At 38.0% G+C, this 26,545-nt stretch overlaps 2 protein-coding genes and 1 pseudogene across 3 annotated transcripts in view; all 3 read left to right on the top strand.

Moving 5' to 3' along the window:
• F2rl1 (F2R like trypsin receptor 1) overlaps positions 1-13,748 on the top strand; it is a 32,258-nt gene extending 18,510 nt beyond the window's left edge. Inside the window, exon 4 of the transcript XR_007346388.1 lies at positions 13,703-13,748. The gene's annotated coding sequence lies outside the window, so the exon portion shown is untranslated. The remainder of the gene's footprint in view (positions 1-13,702) is intronic.
• On the top strand, positions 8,865-24,140 carry S100z (S100 calcium binding protein Z). Of its 2 annotated transcripts, XM_048800117.1 has the most exons (4): positions 8,865-9,723; positions 10,755-10,790; positions 21,467-21,663; positions 23,657-24,140. In XM_048800117.1, the coding sequence occupies exons 3-4, from the start codon at positions 21,523-21,525 to the stop codon at positions 23,813-23,815; spliced, it is 300 nt and encodes a 99-aa protein (XP_048656074.1). In that variant the 5' UTR covers positions 8,865-9,723; positions 10,755-10,790; positions 21,467-21,522; the 3' UTR covers positions 23,816-24,140. The 2 variants fall into 2 exon arrangements, with proteins under 2 accessions (XP_048656074.1, XP_015353391.1); XM_015497905.2 differs by lacking the exon at positions 10,755-10,790.
• On the top strand, positions 13,932-15,935 carry LOC125615799 (annotated as a pseudogene).
• Positions 24,141-26,545: the final 2,405 nt, after the last annotated feature.

The following is a 26,545-nucleotide window of genomic DNA, read 5'->3' as shown; positions in this document are numbered from 1 at the left end:
ATGTAAGAGACTATGTAAATAACTAAAGAAGATCACTGGGGACCATACTGGAGTCTGGCTACCACACTGTGTATATGAACACATTTTGTACATTATTGCCATATCAGCATTTATATAGTAACTTCATTATTTAATTTAATTGTTTATTTACTTCTGGAACTGGAGCTTGAACCCAGGGGCACTTTACCACTGAGCTACTTTCCCAACCCTTTTAATTTTCATTTGAGAAAGGCTGTCACTAAGTTGCCCAGGCTGGTCTTGAACTTGCAATCCTCTTGCTTCAGCCTCCTGAGTTGGCCTCCCGAGTTGCTGGGATTATAGGGATGTATTACTGCACCTGGCTGACCTCATTATTTTAAATGACGACATCCACTTTATGCATATACCATAATTTATGAGGTCTAGTTTGTGATATACAAATAATAATTGAGTGACCATAGTTCGATCATTCAATATTTGCCCACCAAGGATCCTGTGTGCCAAGACATGGTTTAGGGCCTAAGGGATATTGTAGAGAACAAAATAGACAAGAATACTGTTTATTCCAGTGACAGTTTCTGTTCATTCAATTGGAATTGTTTTTCACTTTTTAAAAACTTCATTGTGGAAAATTGTGTATTCACACAGGATTGCAATTACTGAAGAAGGAACCACCACAGTTCCGCCACTCAGTCCCCCAAATGATCAACCTTTGGTCAGCTTTACCCCATCCACACCCCATTCCTGTTTATTCTGAAGCAAATCTCAGAAATCATTTTATTTTACTTATAAATGCTTCTGTGTCTCTACTTTAAAAGATAAAGATTTTAAAAGATCATACCTTAACAACAACAAAAAACCCCAATTCCTTAATATTAAATACCCTGTGTGTTCATATTTCTTTTGTTAAAAATATTTTTAGTTGTAGATGGACACAATACTTTTATTTTGTTTATTTAGTTTTTTAATGTAGAACAAACCCAGTGGAGTGCTTTCTTGCTTTCTTTTCTTTCTTTCTTTTTTTTTTTTTTTAGGTTTTCAAAATCAGAATCTAAAGTTCAAACATTGCAACTGGCTGTCTTTTGAATCTTAAACATCTTTTCTCTCCCCTGTAATTTATTTGTTGATGAAACCAGGTTGTTTGTAAATTTTCCTTCTCAGCCTGGGTTTCACTGACTGTATCTGAAACTGGAAATTTGAAAAGCTTACCACAAGATATGAAAGGGACTCGGCTGGCCAAGAACTCTGGTTGTCCAACTATTCATTTAGCATTTATGGGGAGCAACTAGAAATGCTAAAATTCCTACCAGTTTGCTCTCCTATGTGGATTCCTATGGTGATCTGAAGACCACAATGCAGATCTGGCTGACTGTGCATGGGTGTTCACTCTGACAGGATTCACCACATGGAACATTTGGCAATGCTGGCATTTCACATGTGCCTTCTGTTCCTGCCTGTTTGTTCTTATTTCTCCAGAATGTCTATCATCCTATAGTTCTACCGTTTGGGCCTTCTTAGTTTCATTTCTCAGGTGGGAAAGAGTGGTTATTTGAGAGAGAGAGAGAGAGAGAGAGAGAGAGAGAGATGTTTTCAGTCTTCAGAACCTATTTTTAATTTTTTTCCTTCAAGATATAATTTATTATATTAAATATTTCTGACCTGTCTCTGAACTTCTCTGTTTATTTTTATTTTGTTATTTTTTTGGTGATGCTGGGTCTTGCATATATACTAAGCATGTGCTTTAACCCCCAAGCTACACTTTCAGTCCTATTTATTTAATCGACAAGTAACAATTGCATGTATTTATGGAATATGAATATATAAAGAGTTTTGACATATGTATACATAGTAGAATGGATAAGTCAACTATTTAATATATGCATTACTCACAAAAATTATTTTTGTTGTGAGAAACTTAAAATCTGCGCTCTCAGCAATTTTCAAATATATAATACATTCTATTAACCGAGGTTATCATGAGGTACGATAGCTTTCCTGAACTTATTCCTCTTAACTAAAATTTTGTTTTCTTTGACCAACTCCTCCCCACCCCCACCCACTTTTGTCTTCTTTTGAGATGTAGCTCTCTAGGCCAAGAGTAGTCCTTCACCTAGGCTCATGGGCTTGGCCTGCCCTGCACTAGCCAATCTGAGGAGGACCTGCATCTTTTGAGAATGGGCATAAACTGGCATCTGGGTAGATGTATGGAAAATTAGGTATATCTCCTGAGTAGATCTAAGGAGGCCAAACCTCAGCGTGAAGTTTTCTTTGGTCTTCTGGCCTGGATAGGAACACAGAAGGTGAATTTCTTGAGGTGCGATTGAAGGCCAAGCATTCAAGACGATCACCAGCAAAGGAGCCAGAATGAAATGAACTCTGCCAGGCAAGGGTCCTGCCAAAACCTCAGGGCTCCAACCTGTCATGATGCTGTTTTCTTTCTTTCCCCACTTTGTAGCCAAGATAAGACCACATCTAGAGAGAAAGCCCTTTGGCAGTCCCCCTCTGCCCTTGTCTGTCTTCCCCAATCCCCACCCGATGTCCCAGAGCCCTCTCTTCTCAAACCTCTCCTGGATTGAGAAATAGGAATCTTCTACAAAAAGAATTTTTATCTGAAAGTTGCCTTCTAGGCAGATGAGGTAAGCAGGATGCTCTTATCTTGATTTCTGGGGGTGGTAATTAGCAAGGCTCCCCCTATTCCCAAGGACCTGAAGTGAGCGAGAAGCCCTGGCTGTGATTATCACAGTTCTGAGGAACTCCCTGTGTCTGCCAACGTCGTGACTCATGTCTCAGGCATGACTTCACTATGGGTGTGTGTGTGGGGATGAAATCAGGAAGACCTTTAAGTTACAACCTGTAGCCCATAAATCTCTGAGTAAAGAGAATTGGAAGGCATCAAGTTTGCAAGAAATTGCTTGGGTAGGGTGTGGTGATGCACACCTGCAATCCCAGCAACTCAGGAGGTTGAGCCAGGAGGATCACAAGTTTGAGTCCAGTCTAAGCAACTTAGTGAAGCTGTGTCTCAACATATAGAATAAAAAGGGCTGCAAATGTGGCTCAGTGATAAAGCACCTCTGAGTTCAATTCCCAGTCTCCCCCCACCAAAAAAAAAAAAAAAAATGTTTGGGATGGAACGTCCCCCTGGTGGGACTGCAAATTGGTGCAACCATTATAGAAAACAGTATGGAGATTCCTCAGAAAACTTGGTATGGAATCACCATTTAAACCAGTTATCTCACTCCTCAGCATATACCCAAAGGACTTAAAATCAGCATACTATATAATGATGTGACCACCTCAGTGTTCATAGCAGCTCAATTCACAATAGCTAAGCTATGGAACCAACTTAGATGCCCTTCAGCAGATGAATGGATAAAAACAATGTGGTACATATACACAATAGAATATTACTTAGCCATAAAGAAGAACAAAATTATGGTGTCTGATGGTAAATGGATGGAACTGGAAACTATCATTCTAAGTGAAATAAGCCAACCCCCCCAAATCAAAGGCCCAGTGTTCTCTTTGATATGTGGATACTAACTCACAATGGAGGGCCAGGAGGAGTGGAAGTTCACCAAACTGGACAGGGGGAATGGAGGGAAGGTAGGGAGGATGGGAATGGGAAAGACAGTAGAATGAATCAGACATAACTTTCCTATATTCATGTTTGAATACACGATCAGTGTACTCCACATCATGAACAACCTCAAGAATGGGAAGTTATACTCCACGTATGTATGATACATCAAAATACATTCTACTGTCATATATAACTAAAACAACACCACCAACAAAAAAATATAACAAAATATCTTTCAAACCCAACAGTCAGTTGAAAAGGGAAAACAAATGAATGCATTAATTTAAATAACCAGAAATGGATTTACGTGTAAGGACTTTTTAATTTTTCTCCTAGAGCAATCAAATAAATCAAATAGTAAAGAAGAAAATGCAATAATTGCTGTAAGAGAAGGTTTCATGGAAGATGGCTTCATAGAAGATGTTGTGGTCCACACTTCATTTTCTTTGAGGTCTTACACCCTTATACTAACCAAGATCATCTAGCTTAGCTTATGAAATCCGACAAGGGTACAGCCTATGGCAGTAAGGATGCAGGACAATGATTTTATTTCTTATTTTATTCATTGCAGCACGAGGGAGAGAGATAGTGAGAACAGGAATGAAATCCAGGTCTCCTGAAATCCAGAACATTGCCACCAGGTCAGGGTGGGGGAAGGATGGACATATTTTATATTTTGATTTTATTTTCTGCATTGGGGATTGAACCCAGGGTCTCACATATGCTAGGCAAGTGTTCTACCACTGAGCTACTATCCCCAGCAACATATTTTATCTTAAAAGACTTTGTTATACTATTTATGGTGGAAAATAATGTGTTTTGGGTTGCCCAATAAGATTAAAATCTTACTTGTATTGAAAAATTATAGGATGTTGGGCTGGGATTATGGCTCAGCAGTAGAGCGCTCGCCTAGCACGGGCGGGACCCGGGTTCGATTCTCAGCACCACATAAAAATAAAGGTATTGTGTTGTGTCCATCTACAAAAAAAGATTCGTTCTCTCTTTCTCTCTCTAAAAAAAATTATATGATGCAAAAAATTTTTTGTGTCCTTGATAACATTGTTGAAATACAAAAACAACCAATATTTTTTTAATAATTTTTTTTACAATATCTTTATTTCATTTATTTCTTTTTATGTTGTGCTAAGGATAGAACCCAGTACCTCACGCATGTGAAGCAAGTGCTCTACTACTGAGCTACAACCCCAGCCCCTGAAATAACCAATCTTTATTGTGTGAGATAATAAATGTTCTTATTAAGTTTAAACTACTTTTTAAAGTTATTTTATTACCTGATGATAAAAGCATTATAATTATGTGCAGTCATAAATTCTTCAAGTCTAAAGAAAGAACAATAGAAGCCATAATTTTATTTCTTCTCTTGGGAATATATAAAAGTAAGATAGACAAATAGCTAGGCTATGAAAAGCATTGGAATGATACAAGTTCTTAGTGTATTTCAGGGGAGTTGAAATGAAACAGTTTTGATAGATCTCAGGGTTCTCATGTCAGGGCAGGGGAATGAGGTGGGAATTGTAATCATATAGTTTGTAGATAAAACTATCAAGTGGAGGAAATTGCCGGGGTAACCCCATAGAGCAATAGAGAATGCCCACATTTAAAGGGCAGTTGTTAGAAGACAAAGCTCCTGCTTAAAAAAGAACTGAACTGAATGGGAGAAAAGTTAGAGAAGTTAGAGGAAAACCAAGATAGCAAAAGGTCATAGAAATCAAGAGAACAGAGGCTTTTTTTTTTTTTTAACCAGAGTCTTGAGAAGTCAGGAATGGAAACAGTGTCAAATACAACTCAATAATATCATGGTCTTACACATGATATCTGTGCTTCCATATTTACTCCCACTGAGATGTCATCTATAGGTAAAAATGTTCCCGAATGGACCCTATTCTTTCTTTTCTTCTTTTTTTGTACTGAGGATTGAATCCAGGGCTTCTTGCAAGCTAAGTAAGTGCTCTTCTACCACTGAGCTCCATCACCAGCACTTTTTGTTTTATTTGAGATAGGGTCTTGCTAAGTGCCCAGTTCCAATTATGTGTGAGAACTCAGGGGATTCTTGACACATTTAGAGAGTCCTTCATTCCTTCTCAATCTTTTGCCCTTATTCTCTTTGGTCTGACAGTCATGGCACAAACTGGTACAGGGAGCATTAGGTCAAGAGCAAGAGTAAAGTTGTGGGAATGGCTGATCCAGTTAAGATCTAATGTGCCCAGTCCCGAAGGCCAATGGAAAGGGACTAATTGTCACCAAGTCTAGAAAGTCTTCAGAATTCACTTGTGGACTTTTATTTCACAATTTAAATTCTGTTTATAAATAAGTAATGATGAGAATTTTTCAATTCACATCTCCTTAGAGGGATGCTACATAAGAAATAATCTTTATGGTCATGCTATAACCTCCAAAGAGAAAAGTCCCAACTTGGATACATAGAATATAAAAAAATCTAAAATAGTATTAAATTGTAACCAGATAATTTGCTTTAGCTGGAGAAATGTAAATGTTAAAGCACACGACTTCCATTAATTAGGCTTGAAATGAAAATAAGAGAACTATATTCTTACTATGTGAACTTTAGAAATCAATGTTGACAAATATTAGGATTCTTTTTTTTTTTCCTGTGGGTACTGGGAATTGAATCTAGGGGCACTTAACCACTGAGCCATATCCCAGCCCTTTTGAAAATATTTTATTTAGAGACAAGGTCTCGCTAAGTTGCTGAGGCTGGCTTTGAACTTGGCAATCATCCTGCTTTAGCCTTCCAAGCAGCTGATAAATGAGGATAAAACAGAACAGACAATAAAATGACCAGGCAGTCAGGATAATGGGCCTCATTCAACCACACCTGGAAGCTAGCCAGTAAACACATTAATGAGCATCACCAAAGCCTATTTCAAATTAAAAAGCCTCGAGGCTCACCTGTGGGAATACCTCCAGCCAATTCCTTTGTCCCAGAGGTAGAAACTGGAAGGTGAGGGTGAACCCAGTTGGAAGTTACTGGAAAGAGGATGGAAGTGAACCCGAATGGTAGCCAGGATGCCTTTTTTAATATCTATTTTACATAGATTTTGTTCTATATTCTGTCCAGAACCATATATAAACTTCTAAGCTGGCACACCAAAATGGGTTCTTTTGCTATCAGGCCCCCTCCCCTATGGTGGGAGTTCTATCTCTTCTTGCTTAAATAAGTCCTGCTCCTTTTACTCTTCCCTTCTGTGATTGTTGCTTTTTTTTTTTTTTTTCTTTTTTTCTGGCACCAGGGATTGAACTCAGGGCACTTGACCACCGAGCCAAATAATTTATGTAGAAACAGGATCTCACTGAATTGATTAGGGCCTCACTTTTGCTGAGGCTGGTTTTGAACTCCGATCTTCCTGTCTCAGTCTCCCGAGCTGCTGAGGTTACAGGTATGTGCCACTGTGCCCAGTTGTCTGTGGCTTTTATCCTTCAAAATTTGTGAAACAGAATCCCAGAGGAAATTGGTGAGGCAGCGGGAATTGAGTCTCATCTCCAAACTCCAGTTTCACTGGGAGGTTTATAGGCGTGTGCCACTGCACCTGGCTAAGATTAGAATTTTTGACCCACTTTCACCACCACCAACCTACATGAACTGTTAGAGAAAGGAGTTAGCACACTGAAAAGGAGAGAATGCCTTTTTTTTTTTTTTTTAAATCCTGGTCTTTTAAAAACAAATAGTATGCATCCCCTCCCCAAACAAACAAATGAACAAAAAAAAACCCAGTAATGCAGAATCTCCACACCCAGGCTCACAACCAGCTTTGCTTAAAAGAAAGGAGCCTCATCACATGGAGATGAACTCCAAACTCCAGAAAATCTCTTTCTCTCTCTCTAGAAAAATGCAGTCACAGTTAGCCTCTGTGACTTTGGGTAAGTTTAGTTTGTAACCTAATCTGAAACTGGCAAATCCAGTCTTTTAAGGCTGTTCCTCAAGTAGAAAGAGATGACAATGTTCTGGGCTGAGGGCGGGGTTTCGTAGAGATTCAATCTGCCTAGCAGGATCAGTCTTGAATGGGGCATGTCAATCAGTTGGAGTTCTTAACTGCAAGCCTTGGGAGCTGACTTAGCTGTTGAAGCAGAAAAGTTCTGGGTGGTGCATGAAACTCTTGTGAGAGCTGCAAAAAAAATAAGACTTTGAGCCAAATCTTCCAGGAAAAATGTTCAAAACCACAATGCAAAATTGGCTGGATGAAAACCACTTCTAGCATGGCCACCAAGCTCTGCAGAACTCAGTTTGCACCACTGGACTTGGCAGCCATTGCCACTAACCACTGTGTGTTTATACACCAGAAACTGTACTTTCATTTGGGATAGGAAACAGGGGGCGCTGTAGGATGGGCCTACACTACAAATTTCAGAGGCAGAACAATATGGGGGTTGTCTCCTGGAGACTCTGAGATGGCTCTGCCCTCTCAGTTGATCACTGTGGGTAGCTGGGAAATGGGTTACGAGAGGCTTTGGGGTTCTGGATTGCATATCATGCAAGCAAATTCCTGACAAAAAAGTCCTGATGACTTTCAATGATCTTTGGATATTATTAGAGGCTTTCTAACTAAGCTGGCATTGCTCAGCTGACACTGAGGTGTGAAAGTGCAGGGCTTTGCAATATGAGGTGAGGCTTTCAAAATCAGAAACAATGATTTGTTGAAAGCCCAATTTATGATGATATTCAAGGTCACTTGCAGAAAACTCACAGTCATTTCCCTTATGTTTTAATTTCTTGCATTGCCATGAAAGGTGCTATAGAAAGTGGGAAACAGTACTCTCTCCTGTAAGAGCCTGGCATGTTCTTTCTGAGACCACATAAGAACGTATTCACTCACATTTTTATTTGTGAAAAAACTCTAATAAAAGAAACAACTGGGGTGAAGGAGAGTTGGTGACATTTCAGAGACTTATGGTAGATTAATTTATATATTTCAGTATTTGTTATTTTTGTAACAAGTTTTTATGCTCATTTGATCTGGGAGGGGAGAGGAAAGATGACATTTTCCGAAGTTGATTTAAAGAAACTGTTGTGGGGCTAGGGCTGTAGCTCAGTGGTAGAGCGCTCACCTAGCACACATGAGGCACTGGGTTCAATCTTCAGCACCATATAAAAATAAATAAATAAACTGTTGTGAAGGATATTAAAAAAAAAATAAAAGAAACAACCGGGGCGGGGGGTTGTAGCTCAGTGGTAGAATGTTTGTCTAGTATGTGTGAAGCACTGGGCTTGATCCTCAGCATCACATAAAAATAAAATAAAGGTATTGTGTTCATCTATAACTAAAAAATATTTAAAATAAAATAAACATAACTATATACATTGCACCATTTTTTGAAAAACAGTTGTGTAAAAAGGACTCTAAAGTTTTAACGAAGTATAGTAGTTTCCATTGTGCAGAAGAATTTACCTCCAAACATTTATTATCTCATACAATTTCTTTGGCACAAGAATTTGGGAGCTGTTTAGTTCTGGTTATGACTTTCAGTTTCTCAGAAGTTTGTGCTGTGGCCATCTGAAGGCCTGCCCATGGCTGGGAATCCGCTTCTAAAATGGTTCATCACAGGCCTTTCAAGTTGGTGCTGGCTACGGGTAGGAGACCCCAATTTTTCATAATGTGGATCTCTCCATGGGGCTTCTTGGCTGTCCTTACAAAGTGACAGCTGGTTTTCTCCAGGACAAGGGACCTAAGAGGAAGCAAAATAGTAGCCAGGAAGTCGTTTATACTCTAGACTTAAGAGTTTCACTACTTAGAGTTTTCACTACTTTAGGAGCAAAAGTCGGCTCTATTTTAAGAGGAAAGAATTATCTAGGTGAGAATACCTGAAGACGATGGACACTGGGGACCATTGTGAAGGCTGGCCACCATTGGAACGTTGTTTAGGCTTCCTTGCTGAGAAGGAGTATAGTTTCATTTGGCAATGGCAGTGTAATTGTTGGACTTGCTAATAGCTAGTCATTGGGGGTGGGTACTAGGCATTAAACTCAGGGACACTCAACCACTAAGCCACATCCCCAGCCCTATGTTTTTTTTAAATTTTATTTAGAGACAGAGTCTCACTGAGTTGCTTAGCACCTCTCCATTGCTGAGGCTGCCTTTGAACTTGGGATCCTCCTGTCTCAGCCTCCCAAGCTGCTGAGATTACAGGTAAGTGCCACTGCACAGGGCTAATGGCTAGTCTATGAGCTGAGGTTCAGACCTCTGGCATAGTTGTATGCCACTTGCCCAAACACATTTTATATGCTTATTTTTAGTCTAGCCAATCTGACTAGCTAAGGTTCAGATCAAAATTTGTCTATTTCCTTTGACCCAAGAATAAATTTGAACAAATTAATAAGCGATTGGGTTTTACTTCTTGGCAATCACCTATAAAAACTGTTTCATTTTCTATTTTCAGAAAAAGAATTTCCTTAGCTATCTTCTCCAAGTAACTATTACAATGTTACTAGCCTTCATAGTTAGGGAACTTTTTATTCCTTTAGTATTGCTTAGGCCTTCATCTGACTGTAGCAGTGACAAAAAGCAAGTGGTCAGTTTCTCCTCAATTGAAGCTCTCCCACATACTCAGTGTTCTTAAACTACTTTCTTTCCTCCGATAAAACAGTTTCATTTTGTTAACTTTTTTCCTCATGCTGAGAGGGATAGGTGTGTGTGTGTGTGTGTGTGTGTGTGTGTGTGTGATAGTTTGGATCCCCCAAAGGCCCATGGACTAATGGCTTGGTCCCAGCTTGGTGGTAATGGGAGGTGCTGGAACCTTTAAGAGGTGGAGTCTAGTGGGAGGTCTTAGGTTATTGGGGGTGTATCTTAGAAGGGGACTGTGGGTCTTGAGTCTCTTGTTCTCTGTCTCATTTCTCCACCATGAAGTGAGTGTGCTCTGATGTGCTTTCCTGCTGTGATATGCTATCTTGACATAGGCCCAAAGCAATAGGGCCAATCGGTCATGGACTGAAACAGCAATCCAAAATAAAATTTCTTTCTTTTTAAGTTATTTATCTCAGTTATCTGTTACAGTCACAGAAACCTAACAAAATGTGTGTATGAATAAATGTTTTATTAAGAAACATTTCAAATATAAAGAAAATTTAAAAAATAGGATAGTTTCATGAGCTCCCATGTTTATATTTAATAATTGAATGACTTATGACCAACCTTTTTTTTAATGTCTTCCCCCTTCCAAGGTACCATCTTCCTCCCACCCAAGGAGTTATTTTGAAGTAAGTTGCAAAAATCTTCTCATTTCATCCAGGGGAAAAGGTGTTCAGCTTATGAAAGGAAAATTAATCTCTAAACTTTTTCCTTTAAAATTCCTTTTCTCTTTGACTCTCAGCTTTAGACCATGGATTAAAAGCAAGATAAACTACCTGTGATTCAGCAGACAACTCAGGCATGGGAGACATCATTTAAAGATGAGAAAATACTTTCTGTAGTCCCTAGAGCAGAGCTGTCTGTCTTTTCTGGCAGAAAAGTGTGGCAAAAGTTCTAAACCTGTTTTTCTGGGCCATGTAGAGTAGGAGGAAAAGTCTGCAGTCAAGGCTCTCCTTGAAGTTCCTTCAGGAGCCTTTGACCTTCACTTCCTTGCCTAAATTATTTTTGTTGAGAGCCACAGCTGAAGGGGCCCCAGCAAACTTCCAGCTGCCGGCTGATGATTGGCTCACAGCGGCCCCAGCAACATCTAGCTGATTGGCTCCTCTGCGGTGATGCTCATTGGGCTGTTTCCCTGCCCTTTCAGACCACGGAGCTGCTCATTGGGGGACTTTTTTGGCTCCGCCCACATGACCCAGCCAATCGGCCTCAAGAGCAGGAGGATTGTGGGAGGTGGAGAGAAGCTTGTGTGGGAGAGAGAGGCTTGTGGAAAGCCGGTGGTGGCAGTTGAGGCTCTGAAGGTTTTTCCTGAGAGGCTGTTTTGTTTGGCCTGTGTGGTTCTAAAAATAAAGTTAGTTTCTTTTGACAAGTGGCTCCTGATTGTGCCCAGCCAGACTGCGGCAATTTTTCTGAAAGAAAAATACCAGTGCCTATGCATACATGAAAGCACTGATCCTTACACGATTTTTAGAATAGATTTTTTAAAAAAAATTTTTTTTTAAAGGAAGAAAACTAAGCCAGTTGCAGTGGCACATGCCTGTAATCCCACGGACTTGGCCATAAGCAACTTAGCGAGACCCTGCTCAAAAATAAAATATAAAAAGGGCTGGGGATGTAGTTCAGTGGTGAAGCATTCCTGAGTTCAATCCCCGGTACCAGACCAGAAAAAAAAAAAAAGGAGAACTTGAAGGTCATAGCCTAAGGTTGCTATTTTACACTTGTGAAAGAGGAGGCTTGGCTATATCACATAACTTGTGGTTTGTTCAGCATTTAGTAATATCTATAATGTATTTTTCAGTATATTTTGAGCATTTGTCTTGAATTTTGTCTCACAGACTGTATCCAGCACTGGAAAGTAGTTGGTGCTTAACAGTGTATATGAAAGGGGCTTTATAAACTAGCAATTTTGAATTTAGAAATTTTATGATGTTTTATTTTTTTTTCTGCAGGTGATTACTTAACAAGCAATACTTAAATTTCTTCAAAATCAAATTATTTTTTATGATAAGTTTTAAAATTCAACATTATACTTTAAAAGAGACTGTCCTAATGTGGAGATGTTTACAATTTTAAATAGGGTATTATTACAATTAATGTTTTAGTTGAAAATGGAACTTATAAGCAGTGTTACATAATTTCTGAATAACCCATAATTCTATTAAATAACTATGATGTCTAATTTCCTTTCTCTTCTATTGCTATACAAAATTTATCCATCATAGTATACATAGGCTTTTTATGTTGTTATTTTCGCTTACCATTTTACTGAAAAGATTTTTGTATGTTTCCATAGTCTTTATCATTCTAGTTTTAAATGGCTACACTTTTTTGTCAAACAAACATGTGTTTGATCCTTAGCTTTGCTACTATCTACTTTTGAGATTTGGGAGTTTCTTTTTCTGAAACAGTTCCAAGTGACATACAGTAAACTGCACATATTTATATTGTATACTTTGATATGTCTGACATATACATACTGTGAAACCATCACTACAATCAAGATAATAAATACATCTTTCACTTCCATGACTTTCTTCAAACCCTTTTGTAATCCTTCCCTCTCACTGTCATAATTGTTTGAGATTCATCCACATCATTGCTATGAAAATGATAGAATATTATAATTAAGTCGTATCGAGACAAAACCTGGAAACTCTTGGAAGGAATCAACTTGGCCTCCTATGTGACTCTTGTCTGGGCCCTAGAGCAGCTCTTTCTAAGGGCAAGCAGACCTTCCTGGGAACTGCAGCAACCTCAGGCAGCCAGGGTGTCTTCGGCCTGAGGAGGTAATGGTCATGTCCCAGTTAAGATGATAGGCTTATTTTCATGTATCTCTTTTCTTTCAGACTCCTTGGCCAAAGCCTCATTTTCAAATATCTTTACTCTTTGTCCCATCTTCATGGATTACTAGAACTAGCCACTCCCCCAATAATCCTTTAAACTCTTTCAAATCTTCTATTTCAATTTCCTCATTCTTTGCATGCTAATTTAGATATGAAGTCGGACATTTTGTCCCCAAGGATCATGACTTATGCCAAAAATTGAAGCATAAAACAGCAATAATTTATAGAGCAAACAAAGTACACAGCATAGCACTTCTGTGCTATGAAGGGGCCTGTCTCCCTTCCTTGAGATTTCATTTTTATCCTGTACATTTGTGCTCCTAGCTGACAGAGCCTTTAGACATTACGTTTGTTTCTGAAAGGCTTCTCGAAGGGCACAAGCTGAGACTGGCTTATATCAAAGATAATCCCTGAAGAAGAGCCATGTGTTTTTGTTGTTGTTGTTATTGTTGTTGTTGGTTTTTTGTTTTGTTTTAATATTTTTTAGTTGTAGATGGACACAATACCTTTATTTATTTATATTTATGTGGTGCTGTGGATGTAACACAGGGCCTTATACATGCTAGACAAGCGCTCTACTCCTAAGTCACAACCCACCCCAAGCCATATATTTTATAAATACAATTTCAAGCTTGCCCAGTGGCCTATGCCTGTTAATTCCAACAATTTGGGAGATTAAGGCAGGAAAATACCAAATCCAGGGTAGCCTCAGCAATTTAGCAAGGCTCTTAGGAATTTAGCAAGACCCTACCTCAAAGTAAAAAATAAAGACTACTTGTAATCCTAGTGGCCTGGGAGGCTGAGGCAGGAGGATCATAAGTTCAAAGCCAGCTTCAGCAACTCAGTGAGGCTCTAAGTAACTTAGTGAAATCCTGGCTCAAAATAAAAAATAAAAAAGGGCTGGGGTTGTGTTTCCATGGTTAATTGCCTCTTAGTTTAATCTCTGGTACCAATAAAAACAAAACAAAAAAAAGGCTGAGGATATAGCTCATCTGTAAAGCATCCCTGGGTTCAACCTCCAGTACCCCCAAAACAAAAACATGCAATTTCAAGTGCTTTCTGGAAATTAGAGGGCTCCAGATGCAGTTCTAGAGCCTAACATTAAGGGGCAGCATGTACCAAAGGTAACATTCAGCTCTGCCACAACCAGGCAGAAACGAAACCACCTTGTTTTTAAACTCTAGAAGCACCTGGGGTGTAGAAGCCAAATTTCCATCTCTTCAATAAAATTAGAGCATCACAATCTTCAGTATATTTTCTATTAAGAGTTTTACCTGCCAACTGAATTCTCCAAGTGAATTATTCTGTGGTTGAATGTGATTTAAACACAATACTATAGAGTCCTACTGTATGATTTAGTGATTTTAAAGAATCTGTAATTTCAGCAACTTGCCCTGATAATATTTCAGTTCAAATTCAAACTATATTCATTGAAATGAATGCTGTTTGTCTGTCTCTCTGCCTTTAATGAGGCAATTTTCTAAGATGTGAAAAAAAATCAAATCATTATATGGATAGTTAAGCTAGACAAGGTTCAGCTCTTGGGAGACTTTACAGTTTCCATCTTTCATTTTTGGCTCATTAATCCATCCATCAGCAAGGATTTTAGAGCACGTTCACATGCCTGATCCTGTGCTAAGTGCTATGAAATGCTGAGATTAGCCAGACATCCACCCTGATAACAAGAAACTCATTTAATATTTAGGAAGTGGGGATTACAAGAATATGTGATAAATGAGAGATCTATCTAAAATGGTGACTGTGGAACCAATGGGCATTCTGGTTTTTTAAAATGATAAAAGTAAAACTTGGCAAGCAAACCTTTGATCTCTAAGTTTGATACTATTGAAGACTTTTGGGCTTTATACAACCATATCCAGTTGTCTAGTAATTTAATGCCTGGCTGTGACTACTCACTTTTTAAGGGTGGAATTGAGCCTATGTGGGAAGATGAGAAAAAAAATGGGATGGAAGATGGCTCATACATTGAACAAACAGCATCGACGAAGTGACCTCGATTGTTTTTTGGTTAGAGACACTGCTGGGCTTATTGGAAAATCTTTTGATAACTACAGTGATATGTATGTGAGCTGTTGTTAATGTTAGAGCTAATGGTGATAAGACAGCAATATGGACTACTGAATGTGAAAACAGAGAGGCTGTTACACACATGGGGAGAATCTATAGGGAAAGGTTAGGACTTCCTCCAAAGATAGTGATTGGTTATCAATCCCATGAAGACACAGCTACTAAGGGTGGCTTCACCACTAAAAATAGGTTTGTTGTTTAAGAAGACACCTTCTGAGTATTCTCACAGGAGACTGTGTCAAGCAATCAAGATTTGGGAGCTGAACCAAATCCTCTTCAAAAGCAGAGTGAACTGCATTTAAATTTGATTCCATCTAAATGTTACTCAGATATAAGAGAAGTCTCATTCACCTTTGTCTTGTACTTCTGTGTTCATTGTTTTTTAAAAATTTTTATCATAGTGTCCACAACCCCAATCAAAGAATTACAGTCCACATCACCCCCAGAATCCATAAATGTGTTCCTGGCTCACTTGGTATTAGCTTAGTAGATTACCATTACAAACATGTTTTACCCATTCACAATATTCAAAAGAACTTGCATTTCTATACCTTAATAGGAAAAAAATTGAGTTTCTGTTCCATTGTATGCAAGGGCACATTTTGCTAGTTTGAAAGAGTATGATACATACAGTTTTCTAGCAATTTTCTTTGTTTCTTTGTACAGCATTATCTTTGCTGTACTCTTGCTAATGCCTACTAGATTTTAATTTGTTTTTCTACATGATAACATTAGCGATTCTGATTTCAGTTTTCTATTTGTTTTGATTTTGTTTTTTCCTCATGTAACATTGGTGAAGGATCCAGGAATATGACACAAAGGTGGAATAAAGATTAATTTTGTACATTCTTTGGTACTTTTTTGTTGTTTTTTGTAACTGCAAAACTTTACTACAAATTTATGCATTTCATTCAAAGCAGTGATCTATGTTTGTGTGATTTTCCTAAACATAATTGTAGATTATAAAAATGTAACATCGTAATTACATTCCTAACTAGAATTAGTATGTCTGTTTTTGTATCTTTATGTTGTATTTTAACACTTAGTATTACTTAGGTTATTTTGCTTTGGTTAAAAATGGCTCAAGAATCAATAAATGGGCCTGAGGTTGTTGCTCAGAGGTAGAGCATTTGCCTAGCATGCGTGAGGCACTGGATTTGATCCTCAGCACCACATAAAAATAAAATAAAGATATTGTGTCCACCTATAACTAAAAGAAAAGAATTAATAAATGGGATGGATTCAAACTAAAAAGTTTTTTTCTTAGCAACAGAAACAATCAGTGAGGTGAGGTGAGTAGAGAGCCTACAGAATGGGAGCAAATCTTTACCATAAGCACATCAGATAGAGCACTAATCTCTAGGATATATAAAGCACTCAAAACCCTTAACACCCCCCAAAAAACAAATAACCCAATCAATAAATGGGCCAAGGAACTAAACAGACACTGCTTAGAAGAGGATATACAATCATCAACAAACATATGAAAAAAATGTCAACATCTCTAGCAATTAGAGAAATGCAAATCAAAAGTACTCAAGATTTCATCTCACTACAATCAGAATGGCAGCTGTCAAGAATACAAACAACATGTGTTGGTGAGGATGTGGGAAAAAAGGCACACTCATACATTGCTGGTGGACTGCAAATTGATGCAGCCAATCTGGAAATCAGCATGGAGATTCCTTGGAAAACTTGGAATGGAACCACCATTTGACCCTGATATCCCATTCCTCGGTTTATACCCAAAGGACTTAAAAACAGCATACTACAGGGACACAGTCACATCAGTGTTTATAGCAGCACAATTCACAATAGCTAAACTGTGGAACCAACATAGAGGCCCCTCAGTAGATGAATGGATAAGGAAACTTTGATATATATACACAATGGAATATTACTCAGATTAAAAGATAATAAAATCATGGCATTTGCAGGTAAATGGATGGAGTTGGAGAATATAATGCTAAGTGAAGTAAGCCAATCCCATAAAAACCAAAGGCCAAATGTTTTCTTTGATATGAGGATGCTGACTCATAAGGGCAATGAGGGGGTGGCATGGGAGGAATGGAGGAATTTTAGATAGGGCAAAGAGGAGGGAGGGCCTAGAGAGGGGGCATGGGGGTAAGAAAGCTGGTATAATGAGTTAGAAATCATTACCCAATGTACATGTATGAAGACGCGAATGGTGTGAAAATACTTTGTGTACAAACAGTGACTTGCCAAATTGTGCTCTGTATGTGTATTATGAAATAAATTGCATTCTGCCATCATGTATAACAAATTAGAATAAAAAATAATTTAATTTTAAGAAAAGCTCAAGTAGAAAAGCAGTCCCATTCATATTATGATAGTGTACAAAACTGTAAATAAAATGTGTACAGTGAATTGTCTTAAAAAAAAAAGAATATGTGAGAAATGCAATGATTTTAAAAAACTCAAAAAGACGAAGAGGCAGGGCTTGGTGGTCCATACCTGTACTCCCAGTGACTAAGGAGACTGAGGCAGGAGGATTATAAGTTCAAGGTTGGCCTGGGCAATTCAGTGAAAACCTATTAAAATTGTGTGTACGTGTGCATGTATATATACATATAGGTGTATATATATATATATATATATATATATATATATATATACATACATATATAAACCTATATACCTATATGTATGTATATATACACATCTATATATATATTTTATATACATACATATTATATATAGAAATGTCTAGGGATGTAGCTCAGTTGTAGAGCACCCCTGGTTCAATCTCCATACTGTGAAAAAAGACAAAGAAAGAGATACCGCAGGGCATAAGGGAGGACAAAGTAGGCACCTATTAGAGGAAGGGAGAAAGGAAGAGTACAGAAAAATGTGCAAGAGGAAGTGATAATCTGAAAAGCTTCTTCAAGAAGTCAAGGATGAACATTCCAGGCAGGGAACCCAGAACATGCAAAGGCCCAGAAGAATGAGACAGCCCAACATTCTGGTCAGTTTACAGGTAGTGCCAGATCTCTGACTGCCCAGGAGTGCAGTTGTTGATTTTTATTTTAAGTGCTTTTTATTTGTGTGGTACTGGGGATCCAGCCCAGAGTCTTGGGCATGCTAGGCAAGCACTCTACCTCTGAGCTATTCCCCCAAACCACGTTTGTATTTTTAGATCAACTACTCTGACAGAAGAATGGAGGTGCAGACAGATTGTAGAGAGAGCACAGATGAAACTGGTACAGTGATAGAGATTAAAAAGTATATATACTATGAGATGCTGAAGGTGGTGAAGATTGGAGAGGAATAAACAATTTCAACTGATATTTTTAAATGGTGAAAGAAGCCGGGGTGACCTGTGGAACTGGATGACTGAGATGGTCTGTACAAGAGGAGAGCAGGTTTAGGTGAGATGAAGGGGAAGAATGTTACTTTGATCCTAGTCAAATTTGGAAAGCTTATGGGACACTGAAGAAGGAATGGGTCCAATAGGCAATTGGACAGATCATTCTGGAGCTTGGCAGAGAGACCTGGGCAGAGAGACCTGGGGAGTGATTGAGATTATGGAAGTAGTTGAGACTATGGGGGAGAGTTGGAAAGTATAAATGCTTTTAAAAAATGAGGAGGAAGCCCAGAAATGTGTGGCCACAAAGCTGTAGGGGCATTCTTGGATAGGAAAACTCAACATAAAAAGATATCTGGGGCTGGGGCTGTAGCTCAGTGGTAGAGCACTTGCCTAGCATGTGTGAGGCACTGGGTTCAATACTCAGCACCACCTATAAATAAGTAAAATAAAGGTCTATCAACAACTAAAAAAAATATTTAAAAAGAAAAAAAAAGATATCTGTATTTCCTGCATTCTTTGTATCTAATACACTCCAATAAAAATAGAAATAGGGTTTGCTACAAGGACAATATTCTTCTCTCATGTTTACACAGGTCCTGGTGTGATATAAGTCTGATAAATATTTCTTGACTCTTTGTTAGTACATCCTCCCACACAGAATAATATACAAATTTAATGAAGAATAGGGTAGATCTAAATGTGCCAATAGAGAAAGTTTTCTAAGATACAATAAGTGAAAAAAGGGGGAATATATTTTAATGTTGCTTATGTATATGCACATTTAAGAATATGTATGTAATAGTTATACAGTTATATGAGTAACATGTAAAAATTTTTTCCATAAAGATAACACTGATGACATAGCATATCAGTTATTACACTCAAGGAATATAGCTCATTTAATCCTTCCAATTGGGCACAAATTACAGTTATGCCCCCCCCCCAAAAAAAAATATTTATTTTTTAGGTGTAGTTGGACACAATACCTTTATTTTATTTATTTATTTTTATGTGGTGCTGAGGATCAAACCCAGGGCCTCACAAGTGCTAGGCGAGTACTCTACTGCTGAGCTACAAGCCCAGCCCCAAAGTTATGCATCTTTATACCTCTTGGGAAACTGAGGCACAGAGTGATAAGGATCACACAGCTCATTAATGGCAGATCTGAGAATTAAAGCCAAAAATAACTCCAAAATACTGTCTGAGAGAGGAGAATATTAACAGGAAAATGTTAACTGAGAGGCTCTAGGATAGTGAATGGTAGAGAGAGAATTTTATTTTATACTCATTTATATTCAAAATATGATTATTTTATCACGTGCATTATTACCTTAATAATATATTAAAAGTATTTTTGAGACTTGAACTTCAGGCATCTCCAGGGACCTCACAAGATGGTTTCAGTGGAGTGCCCTGGCATTAAGATGGGAAGTGAACCGGCTGGTTGAATGTTCATCTAGACAGGATGTTTCAAAGGAAATAGAAAGGAGATATCCCCGCTTTCCATGTAATTAAATTTCAGTACTGAAAAAGGGACAGACAGCATTTAAAAGCACAGTGGCCAATTTCTGGTTTTGGTTTTTTTCAGGGACTTTTTTTCTTTTTTAAGTTTTTCTCATTTAGAAATCTCCCATTATAGATTAATGCAGACACGATTGCTTTGCAGTTTTGTTTCTTCCTTTTTTTCTTTGTTTGTGTTTTGTTTTTTGATTATAACTGAAAAAGCTAAAATCAATGAAAAAGGTATAACGTGAGAAGTCTTATGCCCAACAACTCTGTTCTTTTTTGGTGGGTGGGTTTGCAATAAACTATGTGAATACATCTTCTTTGCATATATTCTTTGGGGGCAAGGCTGGTTTCTGTTTGGAAGATTGGAAAGGACCAAGGAAAAAGAGGAATCCATTGTCAAACCATTGTTCACAAAGTGGCATTACAGAAGTTGAGGAAGAATATCATGGCAGAGGGTGTGGCAGAGGAAAGCTGCTCATTCCATGGCTGGTGGGAAGGAGAGGGAGAAGGAAAGAGCACACAAGAGAGAGACAGCTAGGAGGCAACCACCCTGTTTTACCAATAATGCCTTGTAGCAGCTATCAGTGAGTTACTTAGTGATTTTTTTTAAACTTTTATTTATTTATTTGTATGGGTGCTGAGGATTGAACCCAGTGCCTCATGTGTGCTAGGCAAGTGCTCTTCCTCTGAGCCAAAACTACAGCCCCTACTTTGGTGATTCTTCAGGCACACACAAGCTTATATATACATACATTTTTATTTTATTTTATTTACTTATTTATTTTTACACAGGATTACTTCTTTAAACCTGTGATGTGATCACTCTATCAGCACATGAAGAACTTTCTCTCTATTGGCTTTGCTAAGGAGTCTCCTGGCTTGAATAAATGTTTTGCCTTTGCTCCTCTATTTTTAGAGTTCTTTCTAGACATCAACTTCCTAGCAACTAACAAATTTCTAGCCTCACTCCCCTATGAGAGGAAGGAAAGGAAACCTCTCTCCTTCTCCCCTTCTCACAATGGGTGCCAGCCTTCCTTGATGGCCCTTGGGGCAGCAGTTCACACCTGTTCATTCTGCTGATTAAAAACAGGAACCTCCAGATGAATCTCTTGTCACTGGCAATTTTCATTTGTTGGGAACAGGTGTGTGGGGGGTGGAAGCCCAAGTATAAATGCTCATAGTTTAATTGTAAGCACCTGTTGACAGAGCTGTGTACTGGCTGACTAGGTAGAGATAGGTATTTTCTTTATATTTATTTTTAATCCTACATTTTACATGACTCTGTGCTTGTTTTCTGGTTGCTAACTTATGAACATGCTGAAACTGCTACATTGTGAGGAGTGAGAGGGTATTAGAGAGAAGAAACGTACCACCTGCAAATTTTCATTTGCAGCTTATCCTAGAAGGGGCAGACGCTGTCTTTAATGGAAAATCATTATGGTTTAGCAACCATCACTTGTGTAGTGGGGTGACTCAGGAGATGGTGTTATATTGTTTTCATGAAAGTATTGATGCTCCCCATCTGCTTCTTTTGAACAAGTGCCTCCTCCCTGAGTTTGGTGGTCTGCTTCTGGAGTGGTCAGTTCTTCTGCTGACATGCCCACCCAGCTGGAGATGGCCATGGACACCATGATTAGAATCTTCCACCGGTACTCCTGCAAGGAAGGGGACAGATTCAAGCTCAACAAGGGGGAACTGAAGCTGCTTTTGCAGCGAGAGCTCACAGAATTCCTCTCGGTGAGTCACAGTTTTTCTGCCACATTTTGCTGAGGGTGGATGAGGTATGAGTTCAGGGACAGCCTTTAGGTATAAACTGTCCTATGATTCTGATGCAAACATTGTAATTTGTATTGAGATTCAAGATGCATGGGAAACAAACACTAGAGACATTTTTTCCTGTGTATCCTGGTGTGTTCCCTTTTCCATACTGCCTGGGGTGAGGGCTTTTAAGTGTGGACAATTATATTGAGATTTTCATCAATTATTCAACATTCTGGTGCAGCAATAAATTATATAGCTAGTTATGCCAGGGATGATAATTATTATTAGTTATAGCTACTTAAAACTAGTTATAGCTAGTTATATAGGAGCTTTTCCCAATTGTTTATAAATTAATATTGTGTTGGCCCTGAGATAAAGTCCGGAGAACCTTGTGAGGTGATGGTAAAATTTCTAGTGAATGACAAATACTTACCAGAGCTTTGTCAGCCAAGCACAAGCTAATTGGGATTGATGAAAAGGATGTGTCTGGCTGAGAAACAGATGGGTGGCAAACAGATTCACATCTCAAAATAGCCAGGAGCCCAATAATCTAAACATTAAACTTTATAGTAGAATGCGTAGGCTCCCTCTGAGTAAAACACTTTGTTCTGATGTTTATGAAATTGCCTTGAACTGATTTCCAACACAATGTACTGTTGCATATTATTTTGTCCCAACCCGGTATTAAGATCACAGATAGTAATTATAACACATTTTTCTCCCTGTCCTCTATGGCAAAAGCTTAAAGTAAAACAATTTCAAGGGCTGGGGTTGTGGCTCCACTGTAGTGTACATTCGAGGCCCTGGGTTCAATCCTCAGCACCACATAAAAATAAATAAATAAAATAAAGGTATCGCATACATCTACAACTAAAAAAATAAAAATATTTTAAAAAAACAATTTCAACATAGTAATCCTTTGAAATCTCTTTTTAGTAATTTTAGGAGTCTATAGGAACTGTCTTTCTCTCAATTTCATTTCGGCTACTGTATTGTTTGGAATAAAAAATTCAATTGGTCAAACCTGACACATTGCTCTATTCAAGTGAAATTTATAATTGTTTTGATGAAGTTGATTTTGATCAATTATACTCAAAGCTCCAATTATTTAATGGTTATCAGGTAATGAGGGATTCTTGGAGGAAATTAACTGCTTTTAGAAATATTTCTCATCACCCACTAATCATAGGAGAGGCAGGTTTTCCCGGTCTCACCCCTCATGATCTTGATCTCTTAGGTGAGTTTCCTGCTTTTCTTTCTGCCTATAAAATGCAGCCATTCTTATAATTTCTACCCTTGATGGATGCCTCTTTTTTGTGTGTCAGACATTTTGCTTAGTGAGACTCTCAGATGGAATAGTTTATATCCCATGAAATACTTGGGACATATTCATATTAAAAATTTACCTGTTGTTTATCTAAAATTCAAATTTAACTGGATGTCCTATAATTTTGTTGGGTAAATAGAGTGATCTTGCTGCTAAGCACTTTCAAAAGTGTATTGAAGTATCCCCAAAATGCAGGTAGATAACTCTCCCCATTTTATAAACAAGAAAATCTTAAAATGTTAAATGATTCCTCAAAATCCTATTTTCAGTAAGTGGTACAGCCCCTCACTGTCCCTTTTGATTTTAAAGCTACTGTTTCCAAGTTACCTGTATCCCAGTGTCCTGACTTGTGGGTGTCCTGTAAATGTGTTTGTAACATCAGTATCTCCCTTGATCAGTCACTGTTTGCTCTTCTTGATCATCAGGTCTGAGTCTGCATTATATAGATCTGGAACAAAAACTGCCTTATTTAGAATGTGTGCCTGGCTCAAATTTTCTTGCAAACAAGCTCTTGGGATTTGTCTTTAGCTACTAAAAATGGATTTTTAAAACTTTAAATATAAATAAAATGAAAATGTAATTTCAATCGTCATCATGAATCTCAAAGCCTGGGAGTTAGAAATTTTCTTTTTTTCTTTTTAGTGCCAAAAGGATCCCCAGTTGGTTGATAAGATAATGCAGGACCTGGATGCCAATAAGGACAATGAAGTGGATTTTAATGAATTCGTGGTCATGGTGGCAGCTCTTACAGTTGCCTGTAATGATTACTTTGTAGAACAACTGAAGAAGAAAGGAAAATAAAGTAGTAAGCTAAACTAAAGGCAGAAATACATCCAAAGTTATTTAGTTATGGTTTATGTATATCCTTTAGATCTACAGACACAGTGATATCACCTATGGTTATAATATACATATAAAATTGCTAGCAATATTAAGTGTGTACTTTAATATACTGACTTTACATAGATATTCCAAAACTTATATTCCCTACTTGAAATTTTCCTATATTATTTAAGATGTTTTATGTATTTATTTGTCTGTCAAAAAGAGAACATTAGGGCTGGGGATATAGCTCAGAGGGTAGAGTGCTTGCCTTGCATGCACAAGGCCCTGGGTTTGATCCCGAGGAACAAAAAAAAAAGAGAGAGAGAGAGAGAACATCAAGGGGCTGGAGTTGTAGCTCAGTGGTAGCACACTTGCTTAGCATGTGTGAGGCACTGGGTTCAATTCTCAGCACTGCATATAAATAAATAAAATAAAGGTACAACTAACAAATCTACACACACACACACACACACATACATACATTATATATATATATTTTAAATTTATATATATAATTTTTAAAAAGAACATCAAAAGAAAATTTAATTACTTTCAAATGGGACTAGAACTTGGCAAATTTCTAAGTTAATCTCATCTTTTAAGTGTATTAGAGAAATTCCCACTCAATTAAAATAATCACCTTGTTCTCCCCACACTTTTGTGATTCTGTGTCTAGTGGAAGAAGCTGTGAGGATCTATAAGTAGGGAATTGCTGGCCTTTGCATGAGTCAGGTTAGGGAATGAATAAACTAGAGGGCTGGGTGATCAAGCCAAAAGAACTGGAGTCAGCATCTCTTGGGACTTGGTGTATAAACACTTCACCTTGCCTCCTGGGCTGGCTAATTCCGAGGTAAGTGTTTTACATCATTTCCTAGTGCTTCCCCCTGGGATTAGGCTTCAGTAGGCCCTAGGAGGTCACCTTCTTTCCTTGTCTCATTACACTTCCCAAACCCATGTTTCTTGCATCTCTCAAATAAATGTTTGCATGAAAACCTTCACCTCAGTTTCCGCTTCTGGGGAACTCAAACTATAACAGATCCTTTTGGACAATTTTAATAAAAAGAGTGGTGTGGTTACATTTATACTTCTAAATGATTTTCCTAGATACTGGGTGAAGACTACAGAGAGGGCAATCTGTAGAGGATAGAGACCTTTGAGAAGGCTGTTGCTATCTTCTGGGGGAAATGCTGGTGTCTCTAGCAAGGATTCTGGCAAAGGAAATGAACAGAAGCAGTTGAATGTGTTTTAGAGGAGGGACTGATAGGATTTGCTAACGGATACACAGTGCAGGATAACAGAGCAGCCCCTGCTATTTGCCTATCTGATATCTGTTCTATCTTTTTTCCACACAGCAGAACCCTGATTTGTGCAGGGTGGCAACATGCCCAGCTAAAATTCTTTATTTTCCAGCCTTTTGTAATGTTGGGGTGGGCCTTGTAATTCATTTCTGCACAATGAGAGATAAACAGAAGTCTGCTAGGAAATTCCTGTAATGTTTTGTTATTTCCATTATAGGCTCTATTTCTTCCACTTTATTAATATCTTTCTTTCTTTTCAACTGGAATGTTGATATGAGGCTGGAAGTGGGGCTGCCACCTTGCAACCATGAGGAAAGTGGAGAAGAAAGGCAGAAGTCTGGGACATCATTGTCATTGAGAAGGCACCATACAGACCTGATTGTCTGCCTCTGATCTCATTATGTTAAAAACATGACTGCCTTCTGGATTCTGTTGCATGCAGTAAAACACAATCTCTAATGATTACATTTTGGGCCAAGCAAATAATGCAAATTACTAAATGGGAAGTAGGGAGGAACAGATTTGCTATGAGGGCATGAGGTTGGGTAGGGGAGTCAATAGCTCTATTTAAGATGCTATTGGATATCCAAGGGGAGATATGAAACAGCAAGTTGCATATATGATATAGTCTAGAGCTGAGGGTAAAAAGGAACTTGGAAATACAGAGTTGATAGTTAAATATTAGCATCTACATGGTCTTAAGCTCTAGGATTAGAGGAGATCACTTTAGATGAGCATATACATAGTGAAGAAGAAAATTTCAATAGCTTGATTGGGAAAGGAGGAGCCAGCAAATGATCCAGCAAAGGCATGGAAATAGAAGAAAAAACAGGACTAAATGGTACTTCGGAAGCCTGGAGAAGAGAAAGTATTTGGAAAAGAAAAGAGGGTGAAATCCGCTGAGAGGAGAAGTAAGATGAGAAGGAAGACTTGACCACTAGATCCCACGAGGTATAGATCATCATGATTCAGTGATGATGGTAGGAGACTGATTCTGTTTACAAAAAAAGGCCCATCTCCCTACTTGGTAGGTATTAGATGCTCAATAAATATTTATGTCATGAACAAAAGAAGGAACTTATAAATTTTATGACTTTCTAGGGATAAGACCCATTGATTTTTCTCTTACCTAGAATAATATATATTTTTTTAACCTGCCTCAAACCAGTCCTGGGCAGATAGTTCAGGGAGAATTTAGAGAAAGAGCATGCAAGAGAAAGTATACCCTTACTTTTACTACTTCTGTGTCTTGAAAGAATGGAAGAAATTACAAGAAGGAAAAAAACTGAACATGTATTTTGGATGTATTTAGGCTTTTCTTACAAGTTGATGCATAGATCATGCAACAGAGGGGCTGAATTGTTTTTCTTTTCTTTTCTTTTCTTTCTTTTTTTTTTTTTTTTTTTTT

This window comes from Marmota marmota, unplaced genomic scaffold, assembly GCF_001458135.2.
Source record: "Marmota marmota marmota unplaced genomic scaffold, marMar, whole genome shotgun sequence".
Classification (NCBI taxonomy): Eukaryota; Metazoa; Chordata; class Mammalia; order Rodentia; family Sciuridae; genus Marmota; species Marmota marmota.
This window is presented reverse-complemented; position numbering and strand designations above follow the sequence as displayed.